This window comes from Rana temporaria, chromosome 2 (genome assembly GCF_905171775.1).
Source record: "Rana temporaria chromosome 2, aRanTem1.1, whole genome shotgun sequence".
Taxonomy (NCBI): domain Eukaryota; kingdom Metazoa; phylum Chordata; class Amphibia; order Anura; family Ranidae; genus Rana; species Rana temporaria.
Genome location: NC_053490.1, coordinates 76,498,670 through 76,516,280, shown reverse-complemented (window position 1 = coordinate 76,516,280; position 17,611 = coordinate 76,498,670). Strand labels below are relative to the sequence as shown.

Sequence of the window (17,611 nt, the reverse complement as noted above, 5' to 3'; positions counted from 1 at the left end):
AAACTGTTTTTTTTTTTATTCTGATCATTTCTAGTTGTCGAAGTTAATTCCAAAGTAATAAGATAAAAGTACATACTAATTTATACTTTAAGAAAAGTTTTATTTTCTGCGTTAGTTACTCTTTAGTCTCGCTATGTATTCTTTTCTACCCTTTTATATTGAAGATAAAACGGCATAGCAGCACAGTCAGATCTCATAGTGTCTTGGGTCAAGGGCCTGTAGGTTTGGTATAATGATATGTTCCTTGAACACAAGTCCATCTAACCTGCATTGTAGGTAAATAAATGTGGCTGAGTAATATGGCTAAGAACAAACCTGAACATACCCTGTAGAGTTTTTTCTTTCATTTTAGCAGATTCCATTATATAAACTCTTATTTCTCATAGTGTGTTGAAGATATGAACTACATGTGAGTCGATTTTGATTAAACCTTTTTTAGTTTGCTGTGTAGCTGTACGAAATTGCCTGGAGTGCCGGCAAAGGCAGCGGGAGCGAGTAACCAAGCCTGCAAGCGGTGGAAAAATCCCAGATAATATGCAGAATGTGCCAGCTTCAAGTACAGCCAAGGTAAGTTCAAACTATATGTAGTCTATAACAATGCATGCTCCTAAAGCACGTAATATTTACCTGTAATGTTTTCAAATGAGTAGCTGGAATTCTCAAGACTGCTTCAGTTTGATGTAGTTTATTTAGGAATCCAACAGTTCTGACAGTTCTTGCAGGTAGGATTTGATACAATTGCAACCTTATGTTCAGCTGTGCAAAACAATACACAAGATTTACATTTAAACAATATAAGTAAAAGATATAAACTTTAATTGCTTTTATAAATCATGTGTAAATATGGGCAGCATTCCAAATTGCGTGGCCATCGCTGCAAAATGTGTGACATACGTTTGGATGCCATTATCCTTCAATGGCACCTCAAACATGATGCAAATCTGACGCAATTGTCACACGTCAGGATCTTGCGGCAAACCGTGGATTTAAAAACCGCATGAATCGCATTGCCTAAAAATTTGCAGAAGCATCTTTTCGGGTGAGAAATGCACATAGGGCAGCCCATTCAAGTGAATAAGCTGACCTTCTGCAACATGCAAAATCACGTGACAATTGCTCTTTAAAAATCACCCATCGGGCGATATGTGCAGGGGGCCTAATGTTCAGCTGTGACTAATATGTGAGTCTTTAACCGCTTTAACTGACAATTGTGCGGTCGTACAATGTGGCTCCCAAACAAAATTGGCGTACTTTTTTTCCCCACAAATAGAGCTTTCTTTTGGTGGTATTTGATCACCTCTGCGGTTTTTATTTTTTGCGCTATAAACAAAAATAGAGCGACAATTTTGAAAATAATTCAATATTTTAAATATTTTGCTATAATAAATATCCCCCAAAAATATATAAAAAAAAAAAACAATTTTTTTCCTCAGTTTAGGCCAATATGTATTCTTCTATCTACTTTTGGAGAAAAAAATCGCAATAAACGTTTATCGATTGGTTTGCGCAAAATTTATAGCGTTTACAAAATAGGGGATAGTTTTATTGCATTTTTATTATTTAATTTTTTTACTACTAATGGTGGCGAACAGCGATTTTTTTTTTTTCCGTGACTGTGACATTATGGCGGACACATCGGACAATTTTGACACATTTTTGGGACCATTGTCATTTTCACAGCAAAATATTCTATAAAAACGCATTGTTTACTGTGAAAATGACAATTGCAGTTTGGGAGTTAACCACTAGGGGGCGCTAAAGGGGTTAAGTGTGACCTCATATGTGTTTCTAAATGTAGGGGGGTGGTGCTGGACATGTGACATCAGTGATAGTCTTTCCCTATATCAGGGAACAGACGATCAATGACAGCGCCACAGTGAAGAACGGGGGAGCTGTGTTTACACACAGCTCTCCCCGTTCTTCAGCTCTGGGGACTGATCGTGGGACTCCGGCGGCGATCGGGTCCCGTGGCCCACGGAGCTTCGGATCGGGTCCGCAGGTCCCGCGACCGCGGAGCTTCTGGACCGAGACCCACGGCTGGGCACTTAAAGAGGACGTACAGGTACGTGCTTGTGCCCAGCTGTGCCATTCTGCCGACGTATATATGCAGGAGGCGGTCCTTAAGTGGTTAATAAGTAAAGAAAAATTGTAGGAATATACTGTATTTATTGGCGTATAACACTCACTTTTACCCTGAAAATAGAGGGTAAACTGTGCCTGCGTGTTATACGCAGGGGGCTGTGGAAAGTTTTTCATGAAACTTCCCTCTTAAAGTTAGGGTGCGTGTTATACGCCTGTGCGTGTTTCTATGCCGATAAATACGGGTAGTTACTTTTTCTACCATTTCTTCCATCAGTGTCCACAGAAGTATTCCTTAAAATGCTTGTTCAGCTTGGTTGCATATTTTGGTACTTTTAAAGAATAAATCCACCTAAAGTACTTGGAGTTTTTAAAAAAGGCCAATAGTTTAGTGCTTTCGTGTAAGCATAGGAATGTATATTTTACAGCACAGTGGCTAAGTGGTTAGCACTTGCACCTAGCAGCACTAGGGCCATTGGTTCGAAACCCAACCATGGCACTACCTGCACAGAGTTTGCATGTTCTGCCTGTGTTTGAGTGGGTTTCCTCCGTGTACTCCACACTCCAAAGACAAGCAGGGAGGTTAATTGGCTCCTGTCTAAGTTGGCCGTAGTATGTGTATGAATGAATGTGAGTTTAGGGACCTTAGATTGTAAGTTCCTTGAGGGCAGGGACTGATGTGAATGTACAATATATATTTAAAGCGCCAAGTAAATTGATGGCACTATATACTGTAGGTACTTGTAATTAATACAATACAAATGACTGTTTTGGAAACCCCCATCTGTTCCTAATGTTCACTTAGATTAGAGAAAATGTGGTCTGTGATGTTCTTGCTGACACACATTACAGACTCTACCTCCCTGTATACTAACTGCATTCTAAAGGTAACACAATGTTGGTAACTAAGGTGTCCAGATGCCACGGGCAGTAAAAAAAAATTCTGTAGCAAACATTCTTCTAAATGTATGCAATTCCATAATGATCATAAGAGAGAACTTTATTGCACAGCGGATACTCACGTAATACTTTATACAACATGCGAGTGCAGGCCGCACAGTGGTGACAGACAGCCTCTTCTCTACCGGCAGTGTCCTGGGAGACAAAGATGTGTAGATCATGTAACACGGCTCAAGGCAAGACAGGAAATATATGTATCTGATCAGGACTTCTCTAGACTATCTGCAGAGCACTGGAGGAAGGTGTATTGTCAAAGGTTAAACAAACTGAATTAAGTTGGATGCTAGTGGGACTTATTGAATTTGTACTATAAAGCTTTGTAAAAGATGAAATTAAATCTTAGAAAAATACTACTGCAGTGACCTGACTTTTTTTTTAAATCAAAAACATACTCTGAGTGATTAAAAGCCAAGCTGGGAAGAGGCGGACGGCCAATTATCATTGAGAAGCCATTATGTTACAATTCAGTCCCTTGCGAGTAAGAGTACATTCCATTCCCTCAGATGGCTCTTATTGGCCTTGTGCAAACTGAACAAACTGAACAATACCTTCTAAATAAATACCATTAAATGAAATGTTCCTAATCCCGTCCTCACCTGCTCTTGGAAGATGTGTTCTACAGAAAAAGTGTGGGCGTTAATAGAGCTAGCGCAGCCTAAGCGTATGGCGACACATGTAATCAAGTCTTCGTCTCTGAGAGATTTACCTACTCTTGTTGTCCATTTATTTAGCAGCACTCTGAATACAAAAAAAAAATGAAATTGAACAATATAAATAAATATGTGTAAAGGAAAACATTTAACATGTAAATGTGTGCCCTCTAAAGAAGGTGTTATAAAAGTGGACATTTGCTTCACATTTATACAGCGATCAGAGCTATAAAAATGCACCGATTACTGTGTAAATGTCACTGGCAGGGAAGGGGTTAATGGGGGGGGGGGGGAATCAAGGGGTTAAATATGTTCCGTAGTTAGTGTTTCTAACTGTATGGGGATAGAACTGACTGGGAGAGGAGACATGTTGTTGTTCCTACTTACTAGGAACAAACAATATGTCTCCTTTGCCCTGACAGAACAGGGATTTATGTGTCTACACACACAAATCCCCATTCTAGGTCTCATTCCTGTAATCCTGGGTGGCCGGCGGCGATCGCACCCGCCGGCCACGCGCCTCCGGCGGCTCTTAAAGAGGAAGACGTACCCCTTTGCCACTTTGCCAACGTATATCGGCGTGAGCTGGTCGGCAAGTGGTTAAAGACCTCCCTCTAATCTGACTGACCTGCCACACCACGTATTTAGCTGATAACAGAGAATGCAGAAATCACCTGTTGCAAAGGAATGTGACATAGAAAAGGACAATTTTCTATTTCCCTACCATCCATTATGGAACACAGGAAGTCTTTTAACCTTCTGGTTATAGTGCTGTCTACAGGAAGAACAGTAGTCAAAAGTAGGCCAGCCCAGCATAACCCCTCCTACTACAGCACGTTCTCAGCTTTTTTTTTGGTAGTGTCCTAGAAGGATGAATCTCTTTCTTTCTCTTCAGCTCTGCTGTGATAAAAATCAACCAGTTTTTTTTGCCAACGCATTTTTATTGCTCTTTTTTTGTCTCTCCAATCGTAGGTATCTGGCACAGTGATCCTCAGGCTGGTATATATATCTAGACCTCATGGACTGGATGTTGTGGGGTTGTGGAAGTGATGAACTGGGTTCCATGTGGGGAATTTTTTTGCTGTAGAGCACTTTCTAGGTCCATAGTCGCAAGCATTTCCTCAGTGCTAGCCCTGTCTCTAAGGACTCAACAAGTAAGCCGGTTGAGCAGCTACCTCATTTACATAGGCTGCTGGTTGCCTATTGCTAGTTCCCACTGGTTTTGCCTGCAGACGGGGTTGATGCTGTGGAGCTAGGCGCTGACATAATTTTCTAGGTGGAGTGTTGTGTGCGGGTGTGTTTCAAGCTCTTTTTCAATGTACAGTGTTAAAGAAGTATCTCCCTTTGGCCCCTGCTGCTTGCAAATAGCCATGCAAAACTCTGATCTGTTTCTGTTGGCCCGTACGTGACAACTTGCCCATAATGCGTTACGATCTACGGCTTTTACTTCCAAATTAAAGGAAACCTTGTCAGCACTTATCGATGCTTTGTGTTTTGAAGTCTGATGCCGCTTACACACGGTCGTTTTTTGTGATGAAAAAAAACGACATTTTTAAAAACGTCATTTCAAATGACCGTGTGTGGGGAAAACTTTGTTTTATGTCTTCTGAAAAACGACAACATTTTTTTTTGGAACATGCTTCAATTTTTTTTGTCGTTTTTCAAAGCTTAATTTTTTGTGTCATAAAAAAATTATCGTGTGTGGGCTAAAACGACGTTTAAAACAACGTTTTTAAACCCGTGCATGCTCAGAAGCAAGTTAAGATGCAAGCTTGAATGGAACAGAGTGCCGCCGTACGTGCTGAACGTAACCTTGCTTTGCTAGAGCATTTTGAAAAAACGATGGTGTGTAGGCAACGTCGTTTTTTAAAATGAAGTTTGAAAAACGTCGTTTTTTTTCATGAGAAAAAACGTTTTTTTACAAGACAAAAAACGACCGTGTGTACGCGGCATGAGGATCAGCCTGTTTGTTTTACAAAGTCACAAAGACTCTCCCTTTGCACCCACTTTTGCAATGATTTTCCTATGGAGTTTGAAAGCATTCTGATATGTTGTGCTGATTAGTCCTGTATCCATTTTTGAGGAATTTGTGCATAAGTGGATCTGGCTTTCTCTCGCTTTAACCAGGCGCTTACTATTCCAGTAGAGCATGTGTTCAAGGCTGACTGGTCAAAATTCCTGAAAGAGTTCTGACTACGGCTATAACTGTTTGCTGGAAAGGGCTGGGTTCCACAAAGCCTTCAATCGTCAGTATCTCTTCGTACCAGCTCTTGGTCTCTCTGTATGCTGCATATTCCTCATCAACAAAAGCCCAAGGAACAGTGTTGAGAAACATTCTTGGTTTCTCCACTCCCTTGACCGCCAAGTTGACACCACCCAAACGTGTCTCTTAGTCCATCTAAAAAGTCTTGCATTCAGTCTACCAGATCATTCAATAAGCCTTTCTTTATATGAAGGTGTACAACCACTATTTAGAGCAGCAGGAAATTGTTAACCTTGGTCGATGCTTGGGCAGCTTGCATCTCATACACTTGGATGCAGCTTGTGGTATCCCAGTGCTATAAACTGGAGTTTGAAGTTTCCCCCCCCCCCCCCACTCAATTCCTCACCTCCAACCTTCTTATGTCACCGCACGGATAAGCAGATCTCTAGCCAGTATGCCTGGGTTTTCTGTCCCAAGGGAGTCATTGCCTCAATTTCTGTAGCAGACTCGTTTTGGAGATTTTACTCCAACCTGTTCACTGTTCCCAAAGGGAGGATTTGCCCAGTCTTGGATCTCAAGGCTCTGGATGTCTTCTTGCATGTCCAGAATGCTGAACAAAAGCCACCAGATTAGTCATTGCTTCTCTTCACTGGAGAGACTTTCTGCCCTCTATGATCATTAAAGATGGTTATTTACATCTCTATTTTCGAGCACATCTGCAAATCCTACACTTTTCTGTGAAGCCCCCTACCAGTTTGTGGCCTTTCTCTTCAGCCTCTTGTCTGCACTTCAGGTATTCACTCTGGTGTTGGCTCCAGTATTAGTCTTGCTGCACTCTTGTGGCCACCCCCTTGTTAAGTCAGCAGTCAGCGAGGGCTCCCTAGGACAACATATCTTTGCCTGTCCAGCTGTTACAGTGATTTGGGTGGATCCTGAACTTTCAGAAATCATTGCTAGAACCACTCAGGCTAGAATGTTCTTTCCACAGGACAAACTGAAGTTTCTCTGTTTTGACTTCTCCAGTCCAGAAACCATCAGATTTTGTGCTTTTGCTTGAATTTCCTCAGTCTGATGGCAGCCTGGTTCAGGGAAGTTTCCTCTGTCCAGTTTCACTCCAGATATCTGCAATGCAACATTCTTTTGTTGTGGGACAAGTCTATCCGTTCTCTTCACAGACTGAATCGGTTAATGACGAGGACCAGCTTGTATTTGGCTTGTTGGTCTCTATTAGGGGGATTAAGTTGATATATACAGATCAACATGGATACCTGTAAGGGTAATTGATACTTAAATAACTGATTTGAATTTATTTTACGAAAAAAGGGATGTGCTCCCTATCCTGCTTGTACTTAAGGTATTTTCGTCACTCCAGATGGACCCAGAAATGGTGCACCAACTTCTCGTTCCACCATCATTCAAGTTTAAAATTGGGTTCTACTCTTTCCTGTCAAGATACGCTCCACTAGATTTGAGTGTTTGTTTGTCTTTTCTTATTCCTCAGATTTGCAGGGCTTAGCTTTTGTTCCCATGTTCTCAAAGTGCTACCAGGTGGATGTTCATGCCTCATCTGATGCCAGCTTTAGGCATAAGGTCCTTCAGGCAGTCCTTTTAATGTTCGGGTAGTCCCCAGTTCTTTGTTGTTTTCTCAGACCTGTAAGTGATTGCAGAGTTACATATCCCTCAGTTGAACTGCTTTGAAATGTCCCTAAGGTTAAGCGTTCCTGTGTTCCACAATGGATGAGAAATAAAGTAGGATTTTTGTACTCGCTGTAAAATCATTTTCTTGGAGTCCATGGAGTGACACAGGTCCATCTCCTCTGTGTCAATGATCATGTTTTCAGTATTACATTGCTACAAACTGAGGGATGCATATACTAGGAGGTGTTATCCTGGGTCTGGGCTACAATTGATTTTGTTTGCCAGTGTCCAATACTCCTGTAGGTGGTGGTATTACACTAAGGTTAAATTATTGTGTACCTCAGTGGACTGCAAGGAAAGGATTTTACAGCAAGTACAAAAATACTATTTTGTTGCTTAGCGTGACTGTTACTTTCTGTTCCTTTTTTTCCCCCCATAAACACATTTTATTTGGTTTGGTAGATGGGTAAACAGTTCCGACAAAGTGATCATTACAAACATCTCATGAGCATAAATTCTTTCAACACATGAGTAATGGGCAGTAGGCCATTTTTGATGTACCTGATAACACTGAACAGTACAATACAGTTGGGTGGCACCTTTACTAGTACATATCGTTGAAGCCTAAGGTTAGAATCAAGACTGCAACATGAGAGATTATAACTTAGAAATTACAAATCAGCATTGCCCAAACACATTTATTAAGGGCTTCTTTCCTGTTCTGATAATGAAATCTCTCTAATGAGGGCAGAGACCGGTATAACAACCTGATCAAATTCTAACATTTCTCAATCCATGTTTTAGCCAGAGATGGATTTTACATTTAACCTTTGCTAAACCGGAATATTTCTGTTGTTGGTCTCTAATATTTTAGGATGTCTAAGATGGTATGGGCAAAGTATCTACTCCCACATTGTACAATGAACTTCATACGCATAATTATTGGATCACTGACATTGGCAATTTGCCTTTTTGTTGTGTCTGAATTTGTCCTCAATGGTTTTAATACATTTGCTGAGCAGTTTGACCATATGTGAGATTTGTTTTGAAAAATGACTATATAAATACAATATATTTATGTACTTGTAGACCCCTGTGGACAATGTTTCTGGTAATCTTTCACCAATCAAGGATCCTGATCGGCTACTCCAAGATGTTGATATTAATCGCCTCAGAGCGGTAGTGTTCCGTGACGTGGTAAGTGTGCTTATTTATTCTGTAGTACTGTACTGATATTTGATACTTTTACTGATGATATTGGGTTATTGAGATACATGTCTGACCCCAGAAGAGAAGCTTTGCTGTATCTAATATACAGTGTTGTTTGGGTAAGTCCTTTAAAGGAACAGATCCCCCCCCCCCAAGGCTCATGGTTTGTTATATAAGGAAATTATTCCGGATGGCTGCACTTACAAACATCCTTTTATTGAAGCTTTGTGTGACAAGTGGTTGACAAATGGAGCAGGGGACAAAAAGATAGACGCATTTTGCGCAAATGTTAGCTCTTAGTCATTATCTCTGCTGACTAAGGTTTAGGCATTATCTCTGAAGACTAAGCGCTAACATTTGTGTGAAACGCATCTACCTTTTTGTCCCCTGCTCCATTTCTCAACCACTTGTCAAATGAAGCTTCAAGAAAAGGATTTTTGGAAGTCCTTATGTTAAGCAGCATGCGAGCTGGGCTAGCACCTGACTAGTGTGTGTGTGTGGATTAACCAAAGACTCACTCACCTTGAGCGTTTTTTTTCTTGTCTCATGGTTTGTTTGGTTTCTGAGAGCTTTGCATGCCAACTTCAGGACTGAAAACAAATGTGTTTTTTTTATTTGAGACCCCCATCTCCCTGACCTAAAACCAGTCTGTTATGCTGGCCTCCATACAATCTATGATAAATGCACCCTTCCAACAGGAATTTCCATAAAAACCATAACTCAAACAGAAATGTCAGCAACAGTTCAATATTTTGTATCAGGTTGCCCTAGGCAGACTTGAATGAAGATGCCCTTTTCTACAATCTGTGCTTCTTGTGTCATTCTTTACTGCTAGATTGTACGTTTTGAAGACATCTGGTTAGCATTTATATGCAGAGCTACTTCTCAGTCCTGTGGACCAACAAACAAAAGCAAAAAAACGTTTTCAGAGACTGTCATTTTTCAAAGTAAACACTTAAAGCTTGGTTTCTGCAACAAAAGACACTGAATCTCTGGTGGCTGAATGTCCGAACTCTGCTGTCGTCCAACATTTTAGCCTCCAGCAAAGTCATTAGCTTTTAATATTGCGTACCCTGTTGTGCACTGTGGTTCCTTCTGTGGGTCCCTATGCAACAACAGAACTCAAGAGTGATGAAGGGCAGGTAGGTTGAGCACAGCAGACGGGGCACAAGTGTTTGACATTTACAGAAGTGTTGAATGATGAAAACTACTTTCATGTTTCCTGAACTATAACTAGACTTTTGACTCCTTTTATTATGCTCTGGAGCCTTTTAATCCTATGATTTCCTTGCTGAATTTAGCCACCAATGTCCAGAGGTGGACAGAAGAGGGGAAAAAAGGAAAAAGTAATCGCGATTTTAGCCTTGGTTTGGTGCTACCCCCTGTCCTAATGCCCTATGCACTAGCATGCGAGTGCCATGATTGCAGATGGAGCACTGGTTGGCTGGTGATCAGTGGCTTTGACCCATTTACTTGTTATGGCAATTATAAGTTGCCCGAAAATAGTCAAAATGGCAGCATTACTATAAACCTAAATTTAACAATTAACCCCTATGCATTTCCTTAAAGTGGTTGTAAAGGCTCAAGTTTTTTTTTTTTAATGCATGAGGGTAAAAAACCTGTGTGCAGCAGCCACCAGCTCCCCCCAATACCTAAACCCCATCTCAATCCAGCAATGTGCATGAGAAGTGGCTCTCCTCTTCCTTCTTTTTGGCTGAGATAGCTGCAGGAGCCATTGGCTACCAATACTTTCAATAACAGCCAGTGAACCAATGAGAAAAGAGCAGGGCCTAGCAGTGCTCAGTGTGTAAATGGATACACAGAGCAGTGGCTCGGAAGCAAGCACTTGGGGCACTTGGCAGGAGGGAGGGGCCAGGAGCGCCTGTAGGAGACATGAGAAGAGGAAGATTGGGCTGCTCTGTGCAAAACCACTGCACAGGGCTGGCAAGTATGACATTTTTGTTATTAAAGAATCCATAAAACTTAGGCCCCTTTCACACATACAGGTCCTTCTTATGTGTTTTTCAGGCGGACCTGAACAGACACTCCATTCACCACTATGCAGCGACAGATGTCAGTGGTGGCATATCCACTGACATTTTATTCGCTCCGATCTGCTAAATGCAGATGGATGGAAACGGACAAGCAGTCAGTTTTCATCCAATCCCCCAGAAAGGAGAGTGGGGCTCTGACAGGTCCATCCCTGCACAGTGTGCAGAGACGGACCTGTCATCCATGGACTCAGCAGGGATTAACGAATCGATCCCCCACTGAGCAAGCGGAGTCCGTCAAAAACGGACCTTATGTGTCAAAGAGCCCTTAAAGTGGAAATAAACTCCCTTGACTGATTTTTACCTATAATAAGGCTTAGCTATAGGTACAGGAAATATCTCCTAAATGTGCACTGTGTAGGAGATATTTGCTTGTGAAGCAGACTGTGATGTCCCCTGAGTATGATGTTCCTTCAGAGCCCTGTGCTGTGAACAGCGACTCCCGCACGCATGCGTGACATCATGCGGCTCCTCCATTCAAAGGACCATAGCCCCCGAACCCGGAAGAAAAACCAGGTGAAGATGGCAGCTCTGTCAGCTGTGACAGCGCACCCGCTGGAGGGCTTAGCTTTAAGGTAAGTTACACATAATATGCTAGTATGCTATGCATACTAGCACAATTATAACATTGCCTTGCAGGGGGATTTGTTTTGCTTTAGTTTTTTGTAATAAGTTTACTACCGCTTTAACCTTTACCCATTAACATTTAACTTAAAGTGGGGGTTCACCCTAAAAAAAAAATCTAACATTACAATGAGCTGACCTGTGACACGGACATTATGCTGGTCTTTTTTTTTTTTTTTTTTTCATACATACCATTTTATCTGTATTTTCTCCCCGGATTTCCCGCGGGAATGGGCGTTCCTATTCACAGGGTAAGTGATTGACGTTCTTCCGACCGGCGCATACAGCGCGTCATGAGTTGCAGAAAGAGCTCTATACAGCGCTATACGGCGCCTGCGCACCGACGTTCGGCTTCTTTCGGCAACTTGTGACGCGCTGCATGCCCTGGTCGGAAGAACGTCAATCACTTACCCTGTGTATAGGAACGCCCACTCCCGCGGGGAATCCGGGGAGATAATACAGATAAAACAGTATGTACGAAAAAAAAAAGACCAGCATAATGTCCGTGTCACAGGTCAGCTCATTGTAATGTTAGAATTTTTTTTTTAGTGTGTACCCCCGCTTTAACTCTAAAATGTAACCCTTTTCAACACTTTTATTCCTAACTTGAAATACAAGTAATAATTTCAATATCATGTTCTTAAATAAAAGGTATAATTTTAATATACTAGGTTTTATTTGATATGATTCTGTATAGCACCTGAGAAGTCCCAATGCTGCTTGTCCTTTTTTTTCCTTTCTAAAATATATTTTTAGGGATGGTGGTGCATATTGACTTATTTAAGCCAGCCTCAGTTAATATTACTTAAAATCTATTATTGGTAAGACCTTAACTCTTCCTGTTCTGCCAGGCTTACAGGCTCATATGTGGCTATTCGTTTGTGAGGATGCGCTTAAAAAAAGTGCAGATGTTATGTGCGCTCAGCTATTTATTTCTATAAGGCTGATTTGTTGGATCGAAATCCTTGTTATTTTTCATCCTTTTTATATAATAAACGTCTTTTTAACATCCTGTGAGACTGTGGATTTGCATTTCTACTTGTGGCCAGTAGACTGCGCTGTAGAACTGTATTATGGATTTCTAGAACGTCCAATGCCCCTTGGAAACATTGAACTGTCTATTTAATTTGCTCTTAATACAAGTACACTATTCCTGTAGTGTATTAAACAGATGTCCACTGACTTCCCATTTTTTTCTGCGCAAGGAGTAAATATTTTGCGTCTGATAAAGTAGATCTCCAAGTGGATATAAAACAATATTTTAGTCCATCTATGTTCAGAAAATGTATTTTTAAAATTTAATCTTTAAACAATCTAATTTGGTAACATGCATAAGGTGCAGGTACTATTGCACATACCTTCTGGAGTCCTCACCATTACTCTCAATTTCTGCTACTAATATTTACGGGAAATCTCTCCAGAAAATAGAATTCTTTAGGCCATCAGGCTCTACACTATCGTCCATGTAACATGATTTCAGGCCTTGGGAGCTGGATTACAGGATGTTGACATGAAACTATGGGCAAAATCAAAAATTACAAATACAGTACATTACAGTCTGTCACAAGTATTAAAAGCAGTTTTTGTTTTGACGAAGTCCCCCTAAAACATACTTTTATTACCTGCCCATCCTGCCAGTAGATTATTTTTTTCTATTCAACAGGGTGACAGCTGTTCATTCTGCAGTGAAATTGTTCTGCAGCGTTGTGGACAAGGCACTTTTTAATGGCAATTAAAGAGGAACTAAAGTGAAACAATAAAAAAACTGAGCAGGCAGGTTTTACATTGCAGAAGAGACATGGAAAAGACATGCAACTGTCACTATTGCTGGATAAAAGGCATGTAAAAAAGAATTCATATACTAAATAGAATCATTACAAGTAATAAAGTGTACCTAACCCAAGAACAAAGATTTAGTACATTGCAGCCTACTAGTCCTTAGATCTGCTGGCTGCATTCGGTTTTTTCCCCCAGGCTTTTCCTTTTTTTTCACCTGCTTTTCCTGCCAGGAACACACTTCCAGCCCTAGGGTGACAGCATTGTATGATAAATAACATGGATCACCTATATGAATTTCAATTATGTACAAAGCTTTTACTTGGTTGAAGTTAACAATATAGTGCAGATTGTTTCCCTTCACCCTGCTTCATTTTGTATTTCCTTTTGCACTCAATTAGTATCGAACAAAGGCAAACTTTTACATTTTAGATCATTTTATTCGGCTGGGTTAAAATGAATGGGAAATATTTTTATATCTTCCTATTGATATGCATACAAACAATTTCAGTTATACATAATGCATAAGGATGTCATTTGCCTTTTCTATCAGCAGAAGGGAATATAAAGGGGGTATAAATTGAATGCAAAGTTGAAAATCTTTAGTCCACTGCCCCACATAACCCTGTAGTGTTAATCCCACAATGAAAAGTAATCTGTGAATGGAGGAGGCAGAAGTTTCATTTGTCTGCCTGGCATCCATTCATAAAACTCGTTTCATTGCTGGAAGCTATAGTACAGCTTCTGTGAATTGTGAAATTGGACTTTAGGTGATAATGCGCTAGCAAGGCTTTTATTAACATGTAGAGAATTTGGAGAACTTTACTTGGTGAACTTGTGCCCAGATTCTGACTAACATACAGTATATACATATTCTGGATAAGCTGTAACGCAAACCCTCACCTCTATAGGCATTGGGTAGAAATAAGTTCACGACAGAAGCACTGAAATCTTAGTTTTTTTTATTATTATCTTCTATTGCACCTTAGCAAGGTGCCTGCTCTCCAATGTAAATACACTGCAGGTATGTCTAAGCTGATATAAACCAATTGGAACCCAACTTTAGAATTGTTGTTGTCTTCTTTGAGAATCAATTGCTTTGCAGCACCAGCAGCTAGAGAGGTCAGTGATGGCCTGTTTGAAAATCTGGTTAGGAATGCGTAAATAATGTAATATGTATAGTATGGGCCCAAATGCACTGTAAACTGTTTTGTGCTTTGGGCGAAATGTTACTTGTCTAAATTGCTCACAGCAGTCCTTTGGTTGGATGCATTCATGAATCTCTTCGCTTTCTTCATTGAGACTCTAGCTGGTTTAGTTATAATCAAGCAGCATCAAGTAGAGTCCATGTACTGTGAATACCCAACTGATCCATATGTAGAACTGAAGACGACTTGTCAAAGCCATGCCTCATATATATCCCATGATGTATCGTTGACAGATATTTTAAAGATTGGTGTATTGGTAAAAAGTCTTCTCTGTCTTTTGATATCCTGCACCATCCTTACACTTCTGTCTCTTTTAAAGGGAACCTGTTCTTTGGTAATGAGCACATTAGTCTGAAAGCGTTGGACAGGAAAGTTGCCATAAACACCACTTCTAAAATACCCCATGTACAGTGTGTACATGGGGTATTTTAGAAGTGGTATTTATGGCTTATTCTAGTGGCTTTTTGTATGTTCGATGCGCTCAATGGTTGGATTGTGGTGTGAAAACTCATCCTTATAGTCCCAAAAGACAGGCACAGAGAAATGGATGAGAAATGAAGTCCTTTGAAATTAGTCTCCTTGTTTTTCACAAGTTTCTCTTTTTGTTTTCTATCTTTCAAGCATCTCATTATGTCACTAGAAATGTTATTGTTTTATAACCTACTCTCTACGATATGCCATGGTAGCATCCCTATATAGTGCATGGACCTGGAATTGAGGCTTCATAGTACACACATGACCATATGTAAAGCCATTTCAAGTATATTGCACTTATCAACACATCGTATTTTAATTTAGTTTTTAGCTCTTGGGCTATCCTGGTGCAAATTGCAGTGAGTTCACATGCAAGGCACACACAATAAATGTACCTGGATTGCCCTGGTTTAAATGGGTACTAGTAGTGCTGGCACCACCTTCCCTTTCCTTTCCTTTGCTGCATGTTTATACACTATAATGGCAATCTTTAAAGTGTACAAAAAATGAATGTGTGACTACCTTAATTGATTTTGAGTTTTCCTGACTATGATTTTTGTATACCTTAATTGATTTTGAGTTTTCCTGACTATGATTTTTGTATATAAGGTCTTGTTGACAGAACCATTTTTTTTCCCCCCAGGACGACAGCAAACAAGCCCAGTTCCTTGCTCTGGCCGTAGTTTACTTTATATCTGTATTAATGGTGTCTAAATACCGTGATATACTGGAACCTCAGCGAGAGACAGCACGCTCTGCCAACCAGTCTGCTCGTAACATCAGGCAAGAAATTAACTCGCCAACGAGTACAGGTATGCTTTTTACAGTGGTTGCCTATTTCATGATGTCTGATTACCTATGGTTTTGTAAAGTAAATGTCAACTTCCACTGCTACAAGTTCAGCCCAGCACTACAGGTGACAGCAAGTAAAGAGAGTATATAGTGCTAGGGAATGTTTTAGCCTACTTCAATCTCCAAGGAATAGACATTTCTAGAAAGGTATGCAAATAGATATTTTGCAGATTTAAAGCGAGAAGCTGAAAAAATAGAGTAACAAATATGTATGGAAACAAATGGTAGACAGATGTCTACTTACATGCAGTGAGTCTGAGCTCCCTAATGCCTTTGTACACACGGTTGGACTTTTGACCATGCAAAAGTCTGCCGTGAGTTCGTCGGAAGCCCAACAGAAAGATAGAGAACAGATTCTCTATCTTGGGTCTGCCGGACCTCCGACAAAAAACATCCGATTGAGGCTACACACGGCCAGACTTTCAGAGGAAAAAAGCCGTCTGACTTTTTTTCTCAAAGTCCAACCATGTGTACGAGCCATTAAGAGAAAATACTTTGTTTAAAGTCCAAGTTTATCTAAGAATAAAACAAAAAATCAGCATGAGGGACATAACTTACTATTAGCATGTTGTGTCCCCTGTGTTGATTCTTCTTGTTTCAGTAGAAATCTTCCTCTGTCCTACCTCTGCCGTGGGAGCTAATACAGCTAAGGGGCTGTTGGGAGCTCTCACAAGAGAGCTTGTTTATCCCCACCCTTTATTGTCAAATCTGCCAGACTAAAACTTTTATAATTGACACACAATAGCTCTGCCCCTCCATTCAGAGATCCTATGTCATTCATAGAAGCTGTAATAATATGGCTTCTATGAATGGCGGATCTGGCAGGAAATGGCAAACGTAGTCCAGCCCTCTTGATGAAAAGCGCCTGACAACCCCTTACTGGTATTAATCCCTGCCACACGGGAAGATTATAGCAGCAGGGGTAGGACAGAGTAAATTTTCTACTAAAACAAGAATTAACACAAGGGACGCATCATACTATTTGTAAGTTGTGCTGATTTTTCAGGTTTTATTTTTAGATAAACTTGGGCTTTGAACAAGGTATTTATTTCTTTTTAGTGAGCTCTGCCTCACTGCATGTGAGTAGAAAGATCACTATTTAGACCAAAATGTGTACTGAAAAGAATACACATCGAAAGGGATACATCATACTGACTGTATGTTATGTCTCTTGTGCTGATTTTTGGGGAGGTTTTTTTTTTGGTAAACTTAGGCTTTAAATATGCTGAATAATACTATACCCTCACAAAAAAAAATCTAAATCGGAACATCCAGCGGAGTATGGTTCTTTGGAATGTCAATATAAGAACTGCGAGTACTAAATAGGCTCTTTGATATAACACAGGAAGTGTATAGAGGACACAGGACAGGTTGGAATTTCTGATAAGGGCAACAGATTTAGTTTGCCCTCATAAAACAGATATAAGAACAAACAGACCAAATAAAAAACGTTCATTGTTAGGGTTTACATACACTTTTAGCCATGCCCCATAAGGATGTGGTGACTTCCACCATCACTAGTTGCTTGTTTGGATTGTGATATTCTGCTGACCAGAACCTCGAAGAACAATATTCAAACATCCTGGTCTTCTGATATGGGTGAATGTATTCTATTATTAATTATGTATGAGAGAAGCATTATAGTCGTGCTTGGGTGGAGACTATGAGCTACTCAGACTGGGATCAGTTTACTGTATGCATGCAGATGTGTTCAATATAAATGAAGAATGGCATGTCCATTGATAGAGTAATAGTCCACCTCTTACTATGTTATCTACTGATAACTGACATTACTACAAGTCAAGACATGATCCTGACAAGCAGGAATTTCCCTGGTGTATATTCCTTGAACAGTGACATCATGGAGGCAGTTTTGTCCCAAAAGAA

At 40.3% G+C, this 17,611-nt stretch overlaps 1 protein-coding gene across 8 annotated transcripts in view; it reads left to right on the top strand.

Moving 5' to 3' along the window:
• The window catches only part of NBEA (neurobeachin), a 793,834-nt gene that overhangs the window by 363,509 nt on the left and 412,714 nt on the right, over nucleotides 1-17,611 (top strand). For 7 of the 8 annotated variants that reach the window (XM_040340410.1, XM_040340408.1, XM_040340409.1 and 4 more), the window contains 3 exons: nucleotides 440-567; nucleotides 8,620-8,727; nucleotides 15,516-15,684. In XM_040340410.1, coding sequence (XP_040196344.1) covers nucleotides 440-567; nucleotides 8,620-8,727; nucleotides 15,516-15,684 — 405 coding nt within the window. The remainder of the gene's footprint in view (nucleotides 1-439; nucleotides 568-8,619; nucleotides 8,728-15,515; nucleotides 15,685-17,611) is intronic. The other variant, XM_040340406.1, reaches the window with a different exon arrangement.